We start from the raw sequence: 13,678 nt of genomic DNA on the forward strand, positions 1-13,678 counted from the left end.
TGTATCCGGCCGGATCCGTGGTCAGCAGAAGGTCCAACAAAGAAGGTTCGTGCCCCTCGATATCTGGGACACGGGTGGGCTGTGTCACCAGCTGGGAGAAGCCGTAGGCCAAGGCGAAATCGTAGGCAGTCCGACCCGGGAGGTCAGTGGTTCTGGACCCCAACCATTCTTGGTGGTGAGCGTTAAAGTCTCCAAGAACCACTACCTCCGCAGATGGGTACTGCTCAAGCACGCGGTTAGTCCCCTCTTGCACATGCTCAAACAGAGCTGAACCTGCATCACTGCTGTGGGACCTGTACAGGCACGCGTAGATTCGGATACAGCCCCCGTGATCCACGCGCAGCCACAAGAGGGACAGGTCCCGTTGTTCGAGGCCCCGAAGACGGCGACAACAGACATCCGCCCGGACGAATACGCACACCCCGGCTTTACGTAGGAAGTTGTGCTCCAATACGTAGCCGGGGTATTCAAGGTATGAGGTATCGTCCGGAGCAGATATCTGCGTCTCCGTTAAAAAAAGCAGGGCAGGCTGCGCCGTCTCAAGGTGGTGGTGTACGGCGTCAAGGTTGCTATGAAGGCCCCTGACATTGCTGAAATCCACATTAAATGTGGAATGGGGAACCGCCTGTAAAACCCTTTTCTTTTTTTTAGACTTGAAATGTATCTGCTTTTTGATTTTTTTTTGAATGTAAATTGTGTTTTGGTGTGCTATAAAGTGTATTCTCTCTTTTCTGTCTCTCTATGTCGTGAGATTTGCATACGATATTTTTATCTAAGTCGACTCGTGTGAATTGCATCTCTGGTGTATATTTGTAGGAAAATACAACTGTTTATTAGATTTTAATCGTACAATGTAATAAATGTAATATAAATTCACGTAAACCATAAGAAATTATGTCTGTAAGTATGTAAAGCTGGCGCAAATATGTAAATTGTGTGTTAGTGCGTCGTTGAATAAAAAAGGTTGAGAGCCGCTGACCTACTTTGTCATTAAACAACAATCATAGTTTTATATTTATTTCTTTCTTCCTGTGATATACTACAGTGTTGGAATATTGAATATTCGGTTGGTAAATATAAATCATGCTCTAATAATGAAGTAAACTTACTGGGAGTGGTGATTGGCATGTCCTGTGTGAGCGTCCAATTCTTTAATTACCATTGCATCCCTGATAAGCGACTGAACTAAAGTTTTATCACCTGCAACAACACAAAATGTTAACTGAGTTTCTAAAAGATAAATTTGAGGTCACTTAGGCTCGTACGATGCTCAAGCCATAATATTTAAGTCCAGTCGCTAATGTGCAGATTGCTTTTTGAGATAGTTTCAAGGTTTTGTTTGCTGTGTCATGAAGATGGGTGGCACATTTACGTTGTAGCTGTCTATGGGCTCCAGTGACCACTTAACACCAGGTGGGCTGTGAGCTCCTCCACTCATCTGAGCAATAAAAAAAAATATCTACGTTTGATCGTTTTTCTTTATCTAGTATTCTTGATTCTTTCTAAGGTTTTGTTCATTATTCACAGCAAAAGAAGTTGTATTCGCATTGTTAGTGTTTATTATTAAAGCTTACTCAACCTTAGAAAGAGGATCAATACAAATCTATACTAATATATAAATCTACAGTGGTTTTTACGGATGTTCCGTTATAACTACTGAACCATGCATCCGATTGACTTGAAACTTGGTATCCATGTAGAAAATACATGTACTTAATGGATAGACTAATATTTATATGAGTGTTGGACTAACTACACCAGTTGCGGGGGCGCTAATGATGAGAATCTTTGTGGTAGTGAGAAATAATAATGTTAATTTTAAAGGCCCAGCGAAGCGGACGGGTATAGCTAGTATTCTATATATTTTTCCGATTTGCAGGCATTCACGGTGTAATGTGAGCCCGGGCTATTATTTCACAGTAAGCCAATTTGAGACTGTCGTTTGTCAAAGTTAACGAAGTGTACTCACAGTAATAAGAATCGCGATCCTGTTTCTTGTGCGCGTTGTGCAGCGTCAGGGCTCTCGGTCGCAACGACATCCACTTCCAGCCAGGTTTCCCGGCGCGGATCAAGAAATGCAGCAACTGCTCTTCAGGCGTGTTGAAAGTCTGGTCTGACGTTGATGCGTATTCGCAGTACACCCTGGCGATTGTATATCTTTACAAACATCTTTCGCTTTCACTACGAAAGACCTAGGTGCGGCTGTTTCAGCATAACGAATTGCGCACTTCATTTACCAGATACATTATATTGCATACATTAGATACATTTCGCGGTAGGCAGCGGCTTGGCTCTGCCCCTGGTATTTCTGAAGTCCATGGGCGACGGTAACCACTCACCATCAGGTGGGCCGCATGCTCGTCTGCCTACAAGGGCAATAAAAAAATATGTTTTTTTTTATGATTGAGAGTTTACTGGTGGCCCTGAGGCCTTTCCAGTTTCACAAGGAAAGGTGGGCGAGCAAGAGCTCAACCAGAAGGGGCGGGATTTGCTAACAGCTGCCCGAGCGCCTCCAAGGGAGACCTAACAACTTAAAATTCGATGTCTAGATTTAAGACGTTAAAAACTGAATTTGACTAGAGAAACTGGTAAAGAGGGAGTAGTAAAAATTAGCAACAGCCAGGATATCTTTTCTCTTATCTTTTATTTTCTTCTTTTCGCTTCACTCTCCTCTCTCCTCGCTAGTTTTTACTGCTCTCACATTACCAGTCTCTACCTTGGAAAAGTTAATTCTTAAGTATCTCAAGTAAATGTTTGTTCTATGAATTCTGGTGTTGTTCACCCGATTTGAAGTATTGAATAGTTTTTATTGTATTAATGTAGATAGCTGCATACCAGATATATATAACATATTATTATATGTACGCATATTACATACCTACATTTGCCCTATTTCTATAAGAGTACATAAAATAAGCAATATCAAATCTAATATTATGAAATAACCTTGATTATTCTTACCAATCTGGATGAATCTTCCAGTTTTCGCCTTTGAAATATTCCGTTACTACATCGAAGAAGAAAAAAATGTAAATTAATCATCATATGTATAAAGGGACTCACATTTAGCTTTGTCTGGAAATGATAGTTAATGCACCAAAATATTCAAACTCTGGCTTAATTCATGTAATGCGGTTACTGAATCTCATAGACTCATCACGACGTGAATACCATCACCCACTCAGAGACATGAGGACGAAGTACCAACGGCCATTCCATCCTTCAGACCGAAACGCATGAATGTCTCACGGCAGAAATAGGCAGGATGGTGATAGATACCCGCGCGGGCTTTCAAAACGACGTACCACCAGTAGATACCGGTCGATAATCGCAGTATGGGATGGTGGTAACTCACGGATGTCTGTTCTCCGGTGAATCCCTTAGTCGCTCTTCACGACACCCACGGAAAAGTGGTGGTGCCATTTTAGGCTGATACCACATAGCCTTTATAAAATATACATGTAATTAGTCAGGTCATAAGTATTTAACACACACAGTAAAAATTTTTCTTTTAGAATGCTGGCCACAAAAAAGTTTATTGAATTCGAATTTCGAATTGTTCATGAAAATAAAAATGTATACTTTTAGAATTTTCACTCATTTTTAAATATGGAGTGGACGCTTAAAGAAGACCGTGTTGCAGTTATTGCGTTGCATCGTTGCGGTTACGCGCCAATTCAAATTTTTAACATACTGAAAAATTTGAATATAACCAAAAGATTCGTTTATCGTACCATCAAACGATACAATGAAGACTCTAGTGTAGATGACAGGTCAAGAAGTGGTCGCCCTCGGTCTGTTAGGACTCCAGCAGTGATAAAAGCTGTGAAGGCGCGAATTCAAAGAAATCCCAAACGTAAGCAGAAACTGTTGGCCCTGCAGATGGGGTTAAGCAGAACCACGGTGAAAAGGGTGTTAAATGAAGACTTAGGGCTTCGGGCATATCGAAGAAAAACAGGACATCGTTTGAATGCTCGTCTAATGGACCTGAGACTGAAGAGATGCCGCGCTTTGTTGAAGCGGTACGCGGGAAAAAAATATCGGGAAATTCTTTTTTCGGATGAAAAAATTTTTACCGTAGAAGAGAGCTACAACAAACAAAATGATAAGGTGTACGCACACAGTAGTGAAGAAGCGAGCAACCGTATTCCGCGTGTCCAACGAGGTCATTTTCCATCCTCGCTCATGGTATGGTTGGGAGTTTCTTATTGGGGCTTAACAGAGGTACATTTTTGTGAGAAAGGTGTAAAAACGAATGCATTTGTGTATCAAAATACAGTCCTGACGAACCTTGTGGAACCTGTTTCTCATACCATGTTCAATAACAGGCACTGGGTATTCCAACAAGATTCGGCGCCAGCTCATAGAGCGAAGACCACACAAGACTGGCTGGCGGCGCGTGAAATCGACTTCATCCGGCACGAAGACTGGCCCTCCTCCAGTCCAGATTTGAATCCGTTAGATTACAAGATATGGCAACACTTGGAGGAAAAGGCGTGCTCAAAGCCTCATCCCAATTTGGAGTCACTCAAGACATCCTTGATTAAGGCAGCCGCCGATATTGACATGGACCTCGTTCGTGCTGCGATAGACGACTGGCCGCGCAGATTGAAGGCCTGTATTCAAAATCACGGAGGTCATTTTGAATAAACTTTAGTGTCATAAGAATCTATGTTTTGTTAAGTTCATTTTGATATATGAATGGTTACATAATGAATAAACTTGTTTCAATTATTTTACATTAAACATGTGACAGAATTTATGACCTGACTAGGTATAATACTTATTCTTAGAAATGTAAGAAGAGGTCATTGATAAAAGGTATACCTTGCAATATTTTTAAAATAATAACATAATATTTATTTGTAGAGGTAATATCTAATTTTTTTTAAATCCATGCAGACAGACATCAGCCTAGTTTTGAGTTCTGTTATTTATTAAATCCTTGCTATAAAGGCTATATTCATATTATTATACTTACAATATGCATGTTTCCAATAACAATAATCAGGGAGATCGTGGCTGTCGAATTTGTGTCAAATATTTTTGTTTTGACGAGAAAAAAAAGACAGAAAAGCTGTTTGAAAAACAGTTTTGTTTCCTTACCGTTGATAGGGCTATGTTTGACTTCCTGTTCAGCTTGTAGCTCATACATGCCGTATCCGTCAGGGAGCACGGCGGCTAGAGAGAAAGGCGTGCCGTCGACTGGGCTATAGAAGTATCGCTGGCGCCTAGTGGCCACGCGCCTCATGTTGTCATATTGGACTTTAACACCTATTTCGGTTTCTCCTTCACGCTGCTCGATCATATCGTGTCTCAGCTAGAAATGAATTATCAATGCAATTCTATCAATAAGTACTTAAATTTTTTTTTATTGCTTAGATGGTTGGACGAGCTCACAGCCCACCTTTAAGTGGTTACTGGAGCCCATAGACATAATACGAAGTAAATGCGCCACCCATCTTGAGATATAAGGTTTAAGGTCTCAAGTATAGTTATAACGGCTGCCCTACCCTTCAAATCGAAACGCATTACTGCTTCACGGCAGAAATAGGCAGGTTGGTGGTACCTACCCGCGCGGACTCACAAGAGGTTCTACCACCAGTAAATTATTTAAATCGTTTTGTTTTAGTTAGTTAGTGTTTCATGCTTGAACGTGTAATGATGGTAGCTAATTAGTCGTGGATCTTAATATGCACAAAAATAATAATCTGACTGCCGCCTCCTACATTGTAACATGTGTTTGAAGTCGTGATCAAGATAAATATCATTGTATAAGAACTGTTCTATTTTTGTGGAAACTCCAATGTCGGCCCACAATACGACCTACCAGTACAAGCCTATTCTTATTTGAAATGATAGGTAGGCCGCTGCCTGTATGTTGCGTTGGCAATGCTTAAAAAAATTCATTATATTTACATCAAGAAGTAGCGATGTTAGGTTGACTCTGGAGTTTTCATCGGAATCCATTAACAGTTCCACGTCGGTCAAATCCAAGCTTGAATACAGTGGTCGTAGAGTTTCTGTGTACTGGAAAAATAAACAATCTATATTAAGTTGTATTTTATTAATACTAGATTCCAATTATCAAAGTAAACAAAGAGGTAAACAAACATGGCGAATGCCTGGAGTGACTCATGAAATGTGAAAATCACTGTAAGATCCTGTTATAATAATATTGTGCATAATATATATATCGACGCTTGAAAGGCAAACGTGATTAAGCGACAATACATGAACTTTACAGTAGACTAATTTAAAGTTGAAATACCTGAAAAAATTATATTTTAACGAATCTAGTTGTAGGATTGAAATGATTTTAATAGACCTAGAAATATATATTTTTTGCGCATCGAATATGGTTATTGCCTATCATTTATGTACAAAGCAGTTATTGTCGCTTAGTCACGTTTGCCTTTCAAGCGTTGATATGTACCCGCAAAACTTTACAACGATACGAAACAGTTAATCTAGAATTTGTATTAGAAAATCAATCAGAATTTAAAGTTAATGATCAATTTAAAACTGCGTTGAATTGTTAGTATCGCGAGATATAAGAGAGTGACTTCACTATATTAAAACGTATGAATTGTAAAGTATCAACGTTATTGTTCTCATATTTATGGTTTCGGGAAAATTTAGCCTTTATTGTCTTCCTTTATATTATTATATTAGATGTGTTGAAGACTTCATGTGGTATTAAGGGGTAACCGCAGCTTGTAAATGTCACAATATGAGTCACCTTGTGACATGTAGTGGAAGTCTCTTATTCTCTCGCGTCTCTTTATCTTTAGTGTTTTCTTTTTACTTTTCTTTGCTATTTCACTGTATTAGAAAATAACTCACTTAGCCTTATGGTTGCTTTTGCGCATACCACTTTTACAATTTGCCTGTGGATATTTTTGCACATACTGAAAGGGTAGTAAAAAATACCTCCGGAAACCTAATCATAAACAGTAGTTGTTTTACTTATTTGTACTATACGCAAAAAGTTATTAGTGTTTAAGTTTAGATTAACATTCTACTTACTTCTTCGTTTGTATGCTGAAACAATAAAAAGGTTACACATTAAAATTGACGTTTATTTCTTTTAGGTATATTGGTAAAAATAAATAAATTAATGCGTAGGTACATGAGCCAGATTTATTACGGCTATAGTGGATAGTTATAATAGAACAGAAGATATTTGACAATAGCCTGAATGTCGCTAACAATGTTTTCAAGATAACATGTACATATAATATTATAAGATCGGAACAGTGAAATTTAGACTGTCGCTCTACAGAGCTATTTTATAGGTTCGATAGAAGATCTTCCATTTATCGTCTACCCTCAAACTTATATTAATTAGGGCACAGTTCCTGATAAGTAACACTTTAACTTTTACACCAGAGGGACTATGAGCTCGCACACTCATTAAGTGAAATAAAGAAAACATTTACTGCTGGTAGGATCCCTTGTGAGTCCGCACGGGTAGGTACCGCCACCCTGCCTATTTTTGCCATGAAGCAGTAATGCGTTTCGGTTTGAAGGGTGGGGCAGCCGTTGTAACTATACTGAGACCTTAGAACTCATATCTTAAGGTGGGTGACGCATTTACGTTGTAGATGTCTATGGGCTCATTAACCACTTAATACCAGTTAGGCTGTGAGCTCGTCCACCCATCTAAGCATTAAAAAAAATACTATAACAACTCAACTCAACAATTATAATAGCTCAATACACATACCAATGGTCTTAAGTCCGGGTGGTATAATACATGCCCGTTGTTGTCCACCATGAACGAATAGCCATTAACGCCCAACTGCCAAAATAAAACACCCTTTATTAGTACCACATTTTGTTTCTTTCTAACGTGAAGCTTTCCGTCACTGTGAGACACTGCAAGCATTTTATCTATCGTTATATTATATTCCGGTCCTGTGGATCGAATGGTAAACAGTCGACGTCACCCTAAACATTTCATTACGGATCTTCCCGATCCATTAACGGTGCTTATTGGTACCTCAAACACCGGTTACCGTCCTCGCTGAACCCGTCGCTTGCGACGAAGGGCTTGGCGAGTAAATTAACCCATAGACATAGCCCACTGAGTTTTTCACCGGATCTTCTCAGTGGGTAGCGTTTCCGATCCGGTGGTAGATTCTGCGAAGCACTGCTCTTGCTAAGGCCAGTGTTAGCAACATTCCGGTTTGAGCCCCGAAAGCTCATCTACGCGCTAGGGTACCGCTGATAAAGCCTCGCAAGGCTATCAGCATAGGTAGGATTTTTTTTATTACATTCATAGATATTAGAATTAAGAACTACATTTACAGAAATTATTTGTCAAATGAAATCTAATATTATTTATTCTTTTTATTTTGAAATCACGAGACACACCTAATTTTTTTATTTTTTATAATGCATTAATACTTGGCACAATCTGGACCTGGACCGATTTTTGACCATACTGTTTTTTTTTGAGCAAAAGAAGATCTTTCCGTTGGGGTGGAAAACACCAAGGACATAATAATATTTCAGCACAGGTACGAGTATATACAGCTTTATATTTGTCTTTTTATTAAATTGAATATGAAATATCGCTCACTGGGTAATGATACATGTGTATATATACATATTATGTTTACCTTGTACGGTGGTACGAGCTTCTTTATTTGATCGACCGGCACGTCTGTTCCAACAGCACCTAGTAAATTCGCTTCCCTTTGCTAAAATACAAAGCTCAAAATAGAATAGAACAACAATACAATATGTGTATTATAAACACGTGCATATAGATATTGTATTATATTCTTAAGTTGTTGCATAAAAATATTGTATTGTATAATATGGAGGAAAATATGAAATTTCGTGAAAAAAATAAAATGAATCAAAAGACAACATGGAACTCTTAAGCGTTTTTATATTTATTGTGTTTATTTACCGTATGGTTTCTCCTGTCGAATATGGGAACTGTTACTGATGTCATAAGCTGACCCATTCCGTTATCGGCGAGGCTACTGCTCTGTAAAAAATTACAAAAATAATATGTAATATTAATTCTGATATACTGCTATCAATTACAAGTGGTAGAAAGTCTTATGGCGCTCTAGTTCGAAGAGTGGGCCAGCCCTTGTACCATAGAACTAAGACTTAGAGTTAGCTCTTTGAGACATTAGTGTCTCAAAGTGGGTGGCGGCGTTTGCATTGTTGATGTCTATCCAGTTATCAGAAGCAGGCCGTGAGCTTGTTCACCGATCTAAGCTATATAAAAGAAGGTTATACCTAATAGATTACATTTTATTAGTAGTATTATTAGTTAAGAAAAGTCTAGAATACGTACTCGTCCTCCGACGTAAACCGGACTCCAGTGCACCGGGTGGACATTTTGGTACATGACGAGCGGACGCGCCAGTACTTCGACGAAGTGAAGAACTTTTGGCCGAATCTCGGAGTGGTCGTTTATAGTTACGTAGAAACCTAAATGACGAAAAATACATCAGAATACCATACTGATTTTACCGGCGTAGGTTTGTTGACAATAATATTTGGTTATTAAATAATGGTGAAAGATGGAATCACGAAGAAATTTTTTTCTTAACCTAAGTCACCATGGCGTTTTGGTTAAAGAGTCACTGGTGGTAGGACCTCTTGTGAGTCCGCGCGGGTAGGTACCACTGCCCTGCCTATTTCTACCGTGAAGCAGTAATGCGTTTCGGTTTGAAGGGTGAGGCAGTCGTTGTAACTATACTGAGACCTTAGAACTTACCTATATAACTCAAGGTGGGTGGCGCATTTACGTTGTAGATGTCTATGGGTTCGAGTAACCACTTAACACCAGCTGGGCTGAGCTCGTCCGCCCATGTAATTAATATTAAAAAATGCCGCGTGTATTTGTTTCGAGTGATGCGACTTAGTCAGGGGTCAAAGTCCTGGTGGCAAATTTCGTTTTATCGAATTAAATATAAAGCGTAATCACGAACGACTTCTGCGATAAAGGAATAACACAGAACACTAAAATAAAAGCTTATGAATTTATAAATTTTTATTTGAGTTGCTCTCAGTTGTCAGTTGTTTCGGCTTCGAAACGGATCGAACCTTGACCCGTTGATTAAAGACGTTTATGGACCTCAATAACCACTAAACACCAAGCGAGATGAGATTTACTTGTCTAGAAATCAGCAAAACAACGGAGAATGGATTTTTCTAAATGAAATTTAAGTAATAAAACAATGAAACTACGTATTTGCTAAAACTGTGTACGCCCGAGCATTCAAAGCGCACGTAAAGGTTACGCTTTCAAAAATTACATTAAATTGATTGTCAGTTGTTCTTCTGCGTTGATACGTAGCTGCTACGGCGGGAGTTTATTAAGTAGAATTGCACATTAGATTTATTGATTTCTCTATTAAGGAAAATTGTAAAATGTTACCTTTGTTTGTGCATGCCATTTCCTGCATATATACCCCGGCAGCCGCGTCTCCTCCCGTTCGGTACGTAAATATTCTGACGGGCATGTGCGGCCAGTTCCAAGTGCGGAACACGCGGTTGACGCCACCAGCGCCGCCGCCCGCCCCCACCACCGCTATAGCCTGGTTGCACTGGCACCCTTGTCCGGTACGATTATACTGAGGAGTTTTATTTTTTTTCATTTCATAAATCATGCGTTATTTGATTGTTGTATTGAAATCCAACAAATTTGTGTAACTTATGTAACCAGTGCTGAACATATTGAAGCAAAAGCTTATTGCTTCGTTGTTTTAGGTTATGTCCTAGTTTAATGGTAGGCAGCGGCTTAGTGTGCTAGTATTGCTGACGTCCATGGGGGACGGTAACCAACAAGGGGGCCGTACGTTCGTCCGCCTAAAAAGGCAATAAAAATTTATGCTAGAAACTGTTTGTGAATTAATTTACATAAACTTACCCGATGTAGAATTTCGAAGGCTGTGGTGAGGGCCCCTGTTATGTTCGCGATTCCGCCAGTTATTTCGGCATTCCACAACGACGTTTTCATTTCACGCAGGGTTTCAGGGAGGGCCTGTTTAAAAGATTAAAGTAAACGTGAAACCCAATAAAATACTAGCAGGCAGTATTGTTACGCAGGTAAGTATAACGCCATCTGTCGTCGAATAGTAAAAACGAATATCAAAAGAACTAGTAACATCGAGAGCGGTCAAGAAGTGTAACGCCATCTATTATCAAATAGCGGAAACACATATCGAAACGACTGGTCTTGCCGAGAATATTCTCGATAACTTTAGAGATATCGTATCGACTGTAAAAGCGTTGCAGAGATGACACGAACGGATCTACTCGAAGCGAAACAGCGAACGGATCACCGGAAGCGACGCGGAAGAAGTGAATTACGATTCGTAAAGTGTTCTGTAAGGTTTTAAGTGTTAAATAGAGTTTTAATTTATACTTCGGTGGAAGTTTTATTTACCCCGAACACCAGCGCGTAGCAGTATTAAAATCTCAGTTTTAAATCAAAAGCTTAGTGACATTTACCAGTTAAAGGAAGCAAGCAAGATTATTCAAGTACGATAATAGCTGAAGAAGACGTTTTCCTACATATATTTTTATTTTCATTGCTTAGATAGGTGGACGAGCTCACAGCCCACCTGGTGTTAAGTGGTTACTGGAGCCCATAGACATCTACGACGTAAATGCGCCACCCACCTTGAGATATCAGTTCTAAGGTCTCAGTATAGTTACAACGGCTACCCCGCCCTTCGAACTGAAACGCATCACTGCTTCACGGCAGAAATAGGCAGGGCGGTGGTACCTACCCGGCGAACTCACAAAAGGTCCTACCACCAGTAATTACTCAAATTATAATTTTGCAGGTTTGATTTTTATTACACTATGTTATTCCTTCACCGTGGAAGTCAATCGTGAACATTTGTTGAGTACGTATTTCAGTGGAAAAATTGGTACCCCCCTGCGGGATTCGAACGCTGGTGCATCGCTCAACACGAATGCGCCGGACGTACTATCCTTTAGGCCACGACGACTTAATCAGTTTCCACTTCCTGACACTTCCGCTTTACTGGTAGGAAATATTGTGCGTCCATATTGTGAGTGAAAGCATTAAACATCTTTCTGCCGTGTATTCAACATAGGTTCTAAGTAAAGAGTGAAACAGATGTAATAAGTACTTAGATTTCGATCTCTGAACTATATTCTTATGATCAATCCGTTAAAGAAACATCTACTAGGAAGTAGATAAAAAATAGACCAATTGCACTTAGAACCCATTAGAAGCAATTAAAATTAAGCCTTTCAATTTAAATAAAAAGAGAACTTTGAATTTCCAATTGTTCTAATCTTAAATTTGAAATTTATTACTGTAAAATACCGCACAAAAAATGTAGAAACACACAAATGTAGAAACACACACACGTTTAAAAAAAAAAAGTCTAATTTACTTAATCTCTCTATGAGACCGGACCATATTACAGAGAATTAATACAACATAAGTAAAAGAACTAAAGTAGAGGATGCAACTGTAAAAACAAAGATACGCAGATGAAAATATGCAGTTCACATTATTTCGAACAGGTCGTACTAAACAAGAGGTAATCGATGTTAGAATTTACTTGAATAATTAAATCAAAATCAGAAAGTGAAAGCAATATGTATATTATTATCAACGCTATATTTTAAAGAGAATTTTTAAGTTTTTACGAATGTCGTTCTATTTCATAGATTTTATTCAGTGAAAATGTTTCCTTAAAAAAGTTTGATGCAAATCACATAGTACATCTTATCGAAAAACAATATTACTATACAAGTGAATTATCATAATCAAAATATAGTAATTGATGATCATTAGTTTGTATGTTTGTTTGTGTTTCATGTGTTTGCGCGGCATTTGTTAGCTCCGAGTTGAATCTGATAAATGAATATACATACTATACAATACACTAATTAATGAAAGTTTAAATATTATTATTTTTTGCAAAAATCTCACGTTGTTACGAAATCGTGCGGAACGTTTCCAAACAAATGAGCCCTCGTAATTTTTGTATCACCAAATCAAGTTTGTTCACGTTCGGCTTCCACAAGGTAAATAAGTCGTCAAATAATAAAATACAGTGTTTACGCAGCCGTAAACGTTAACAAGCACGCGACTGTACTAATAGAACGATGCGTATAACAACTCTTAAATATACAAAGTATGATTTCGTCCCGGAGGACATAAAGCGGAAAATGTTTGCCTACAAGGTAATTGCAGACTCGTATATTAGCAAGGCTGAGAGTCGAAGAGCTTTTAAGTCTCTTTTTGGAGGCCTCGAGTATTCTCAGAGGTATTTAGTTAAGATTTTTATTGATAGGTTTTGAGGAGCTTAGAACAGACGAGAGATAGAGAAGACGGCCCAGAGACAGAAGTCCAATGTGCTGGTCCGATCTTTACTCTCAACACCTCAGACCATGATGCCATCCGCGCAGCCGAAAATAAGCAAGACTGGCGCAGGATACCCAGGAGGGTTATTAAGGGAGGCCACGACCCTCAGTGTAGGAAGCTTAAACGACGCAAGGAAAGATCTTCCACCGAGCGGGTGATATTGCTCTGTAGACCGATGGTCCAAATGTTGTTGTTTGGAACTTGTATATATGCAAGCTTGTCTTGAAAATGTCGTAAGCGAGATTCAGGCGTCTGTCAAATATCTTGCGTTGTATGATGGCTACCTGCCAC

General features: G+C 39.0%; 1 protein-coding gene across 2 annotated transcripts in view; it reads right to left on the reverse strand.

Moving 5' to 3' along the window:
* LOC101735565 (voltage-dependent calcium channel subunit alpha-2/delta-3) overlaps positions 1–13,678 on the reverse strand; it is an 83,117-nt gene that overhangs the window by 12,998 nt on the left and 56,441 nt on the right. For both annotated transcript variants that reach the window (XM_004930224.5, XM_021350570.3), the window contains exons 7-18: positions 10,904–11,017; positions 10,412–10,607; positions 9,323–9,459; positions 8,924–9,004; positions 8,628–8,708; positions 7,730–7,804; positions 7,030–7,044; positions 5,920–6,030; positions 5,107–5,320; positions 2,962–3,007; positions 1,970–2,142; positions 1,110–1,200 (exon numbers count right to left, since the gene is read on the reverse strand). In XM_004930224.5, coding sequence (XP_004930281.2) covers positions 1,110–1,200; positions 1,970–2,142; positions 2,962–3,007; positions 5,107–5,320; positions 5,920–6,030; positions 7,030–7,044; positions 7,730–7,804; positions 8,628–8,708; positions 8,924–9,004; positions 9,323–9,459; positions 10,412–10,607; positions 10,904–11,017 — 1,334 coding nt within the window. The remainder of the gene's footprint in view (positions 1–1,109; positions 1,201–1,969; positions 2,143–2,961; positions 3,008–5,106; positions 5,321–5,919; positions 6,031–7,029; positions 7,045–7,729; positions 7,805–8,627; positions 8,709–8,923; positions 9,005–9,322; positions 9,460–10,411; positions 10,608–10,903; positions 11,018–13,678) is intronic.

This window comes from Bombyx mori, chromosome 5, assembly GCF_030269925.1.
Source record: "Bombyx mori chromosome 5, ASM3026992v2".
Classification (NCBI taxonomy): Eukaryota; Metazoa; Arthropoda; class Insecta; order Lepidoptera; family Bombycidae; genus Bombyx; species Bombyx mori.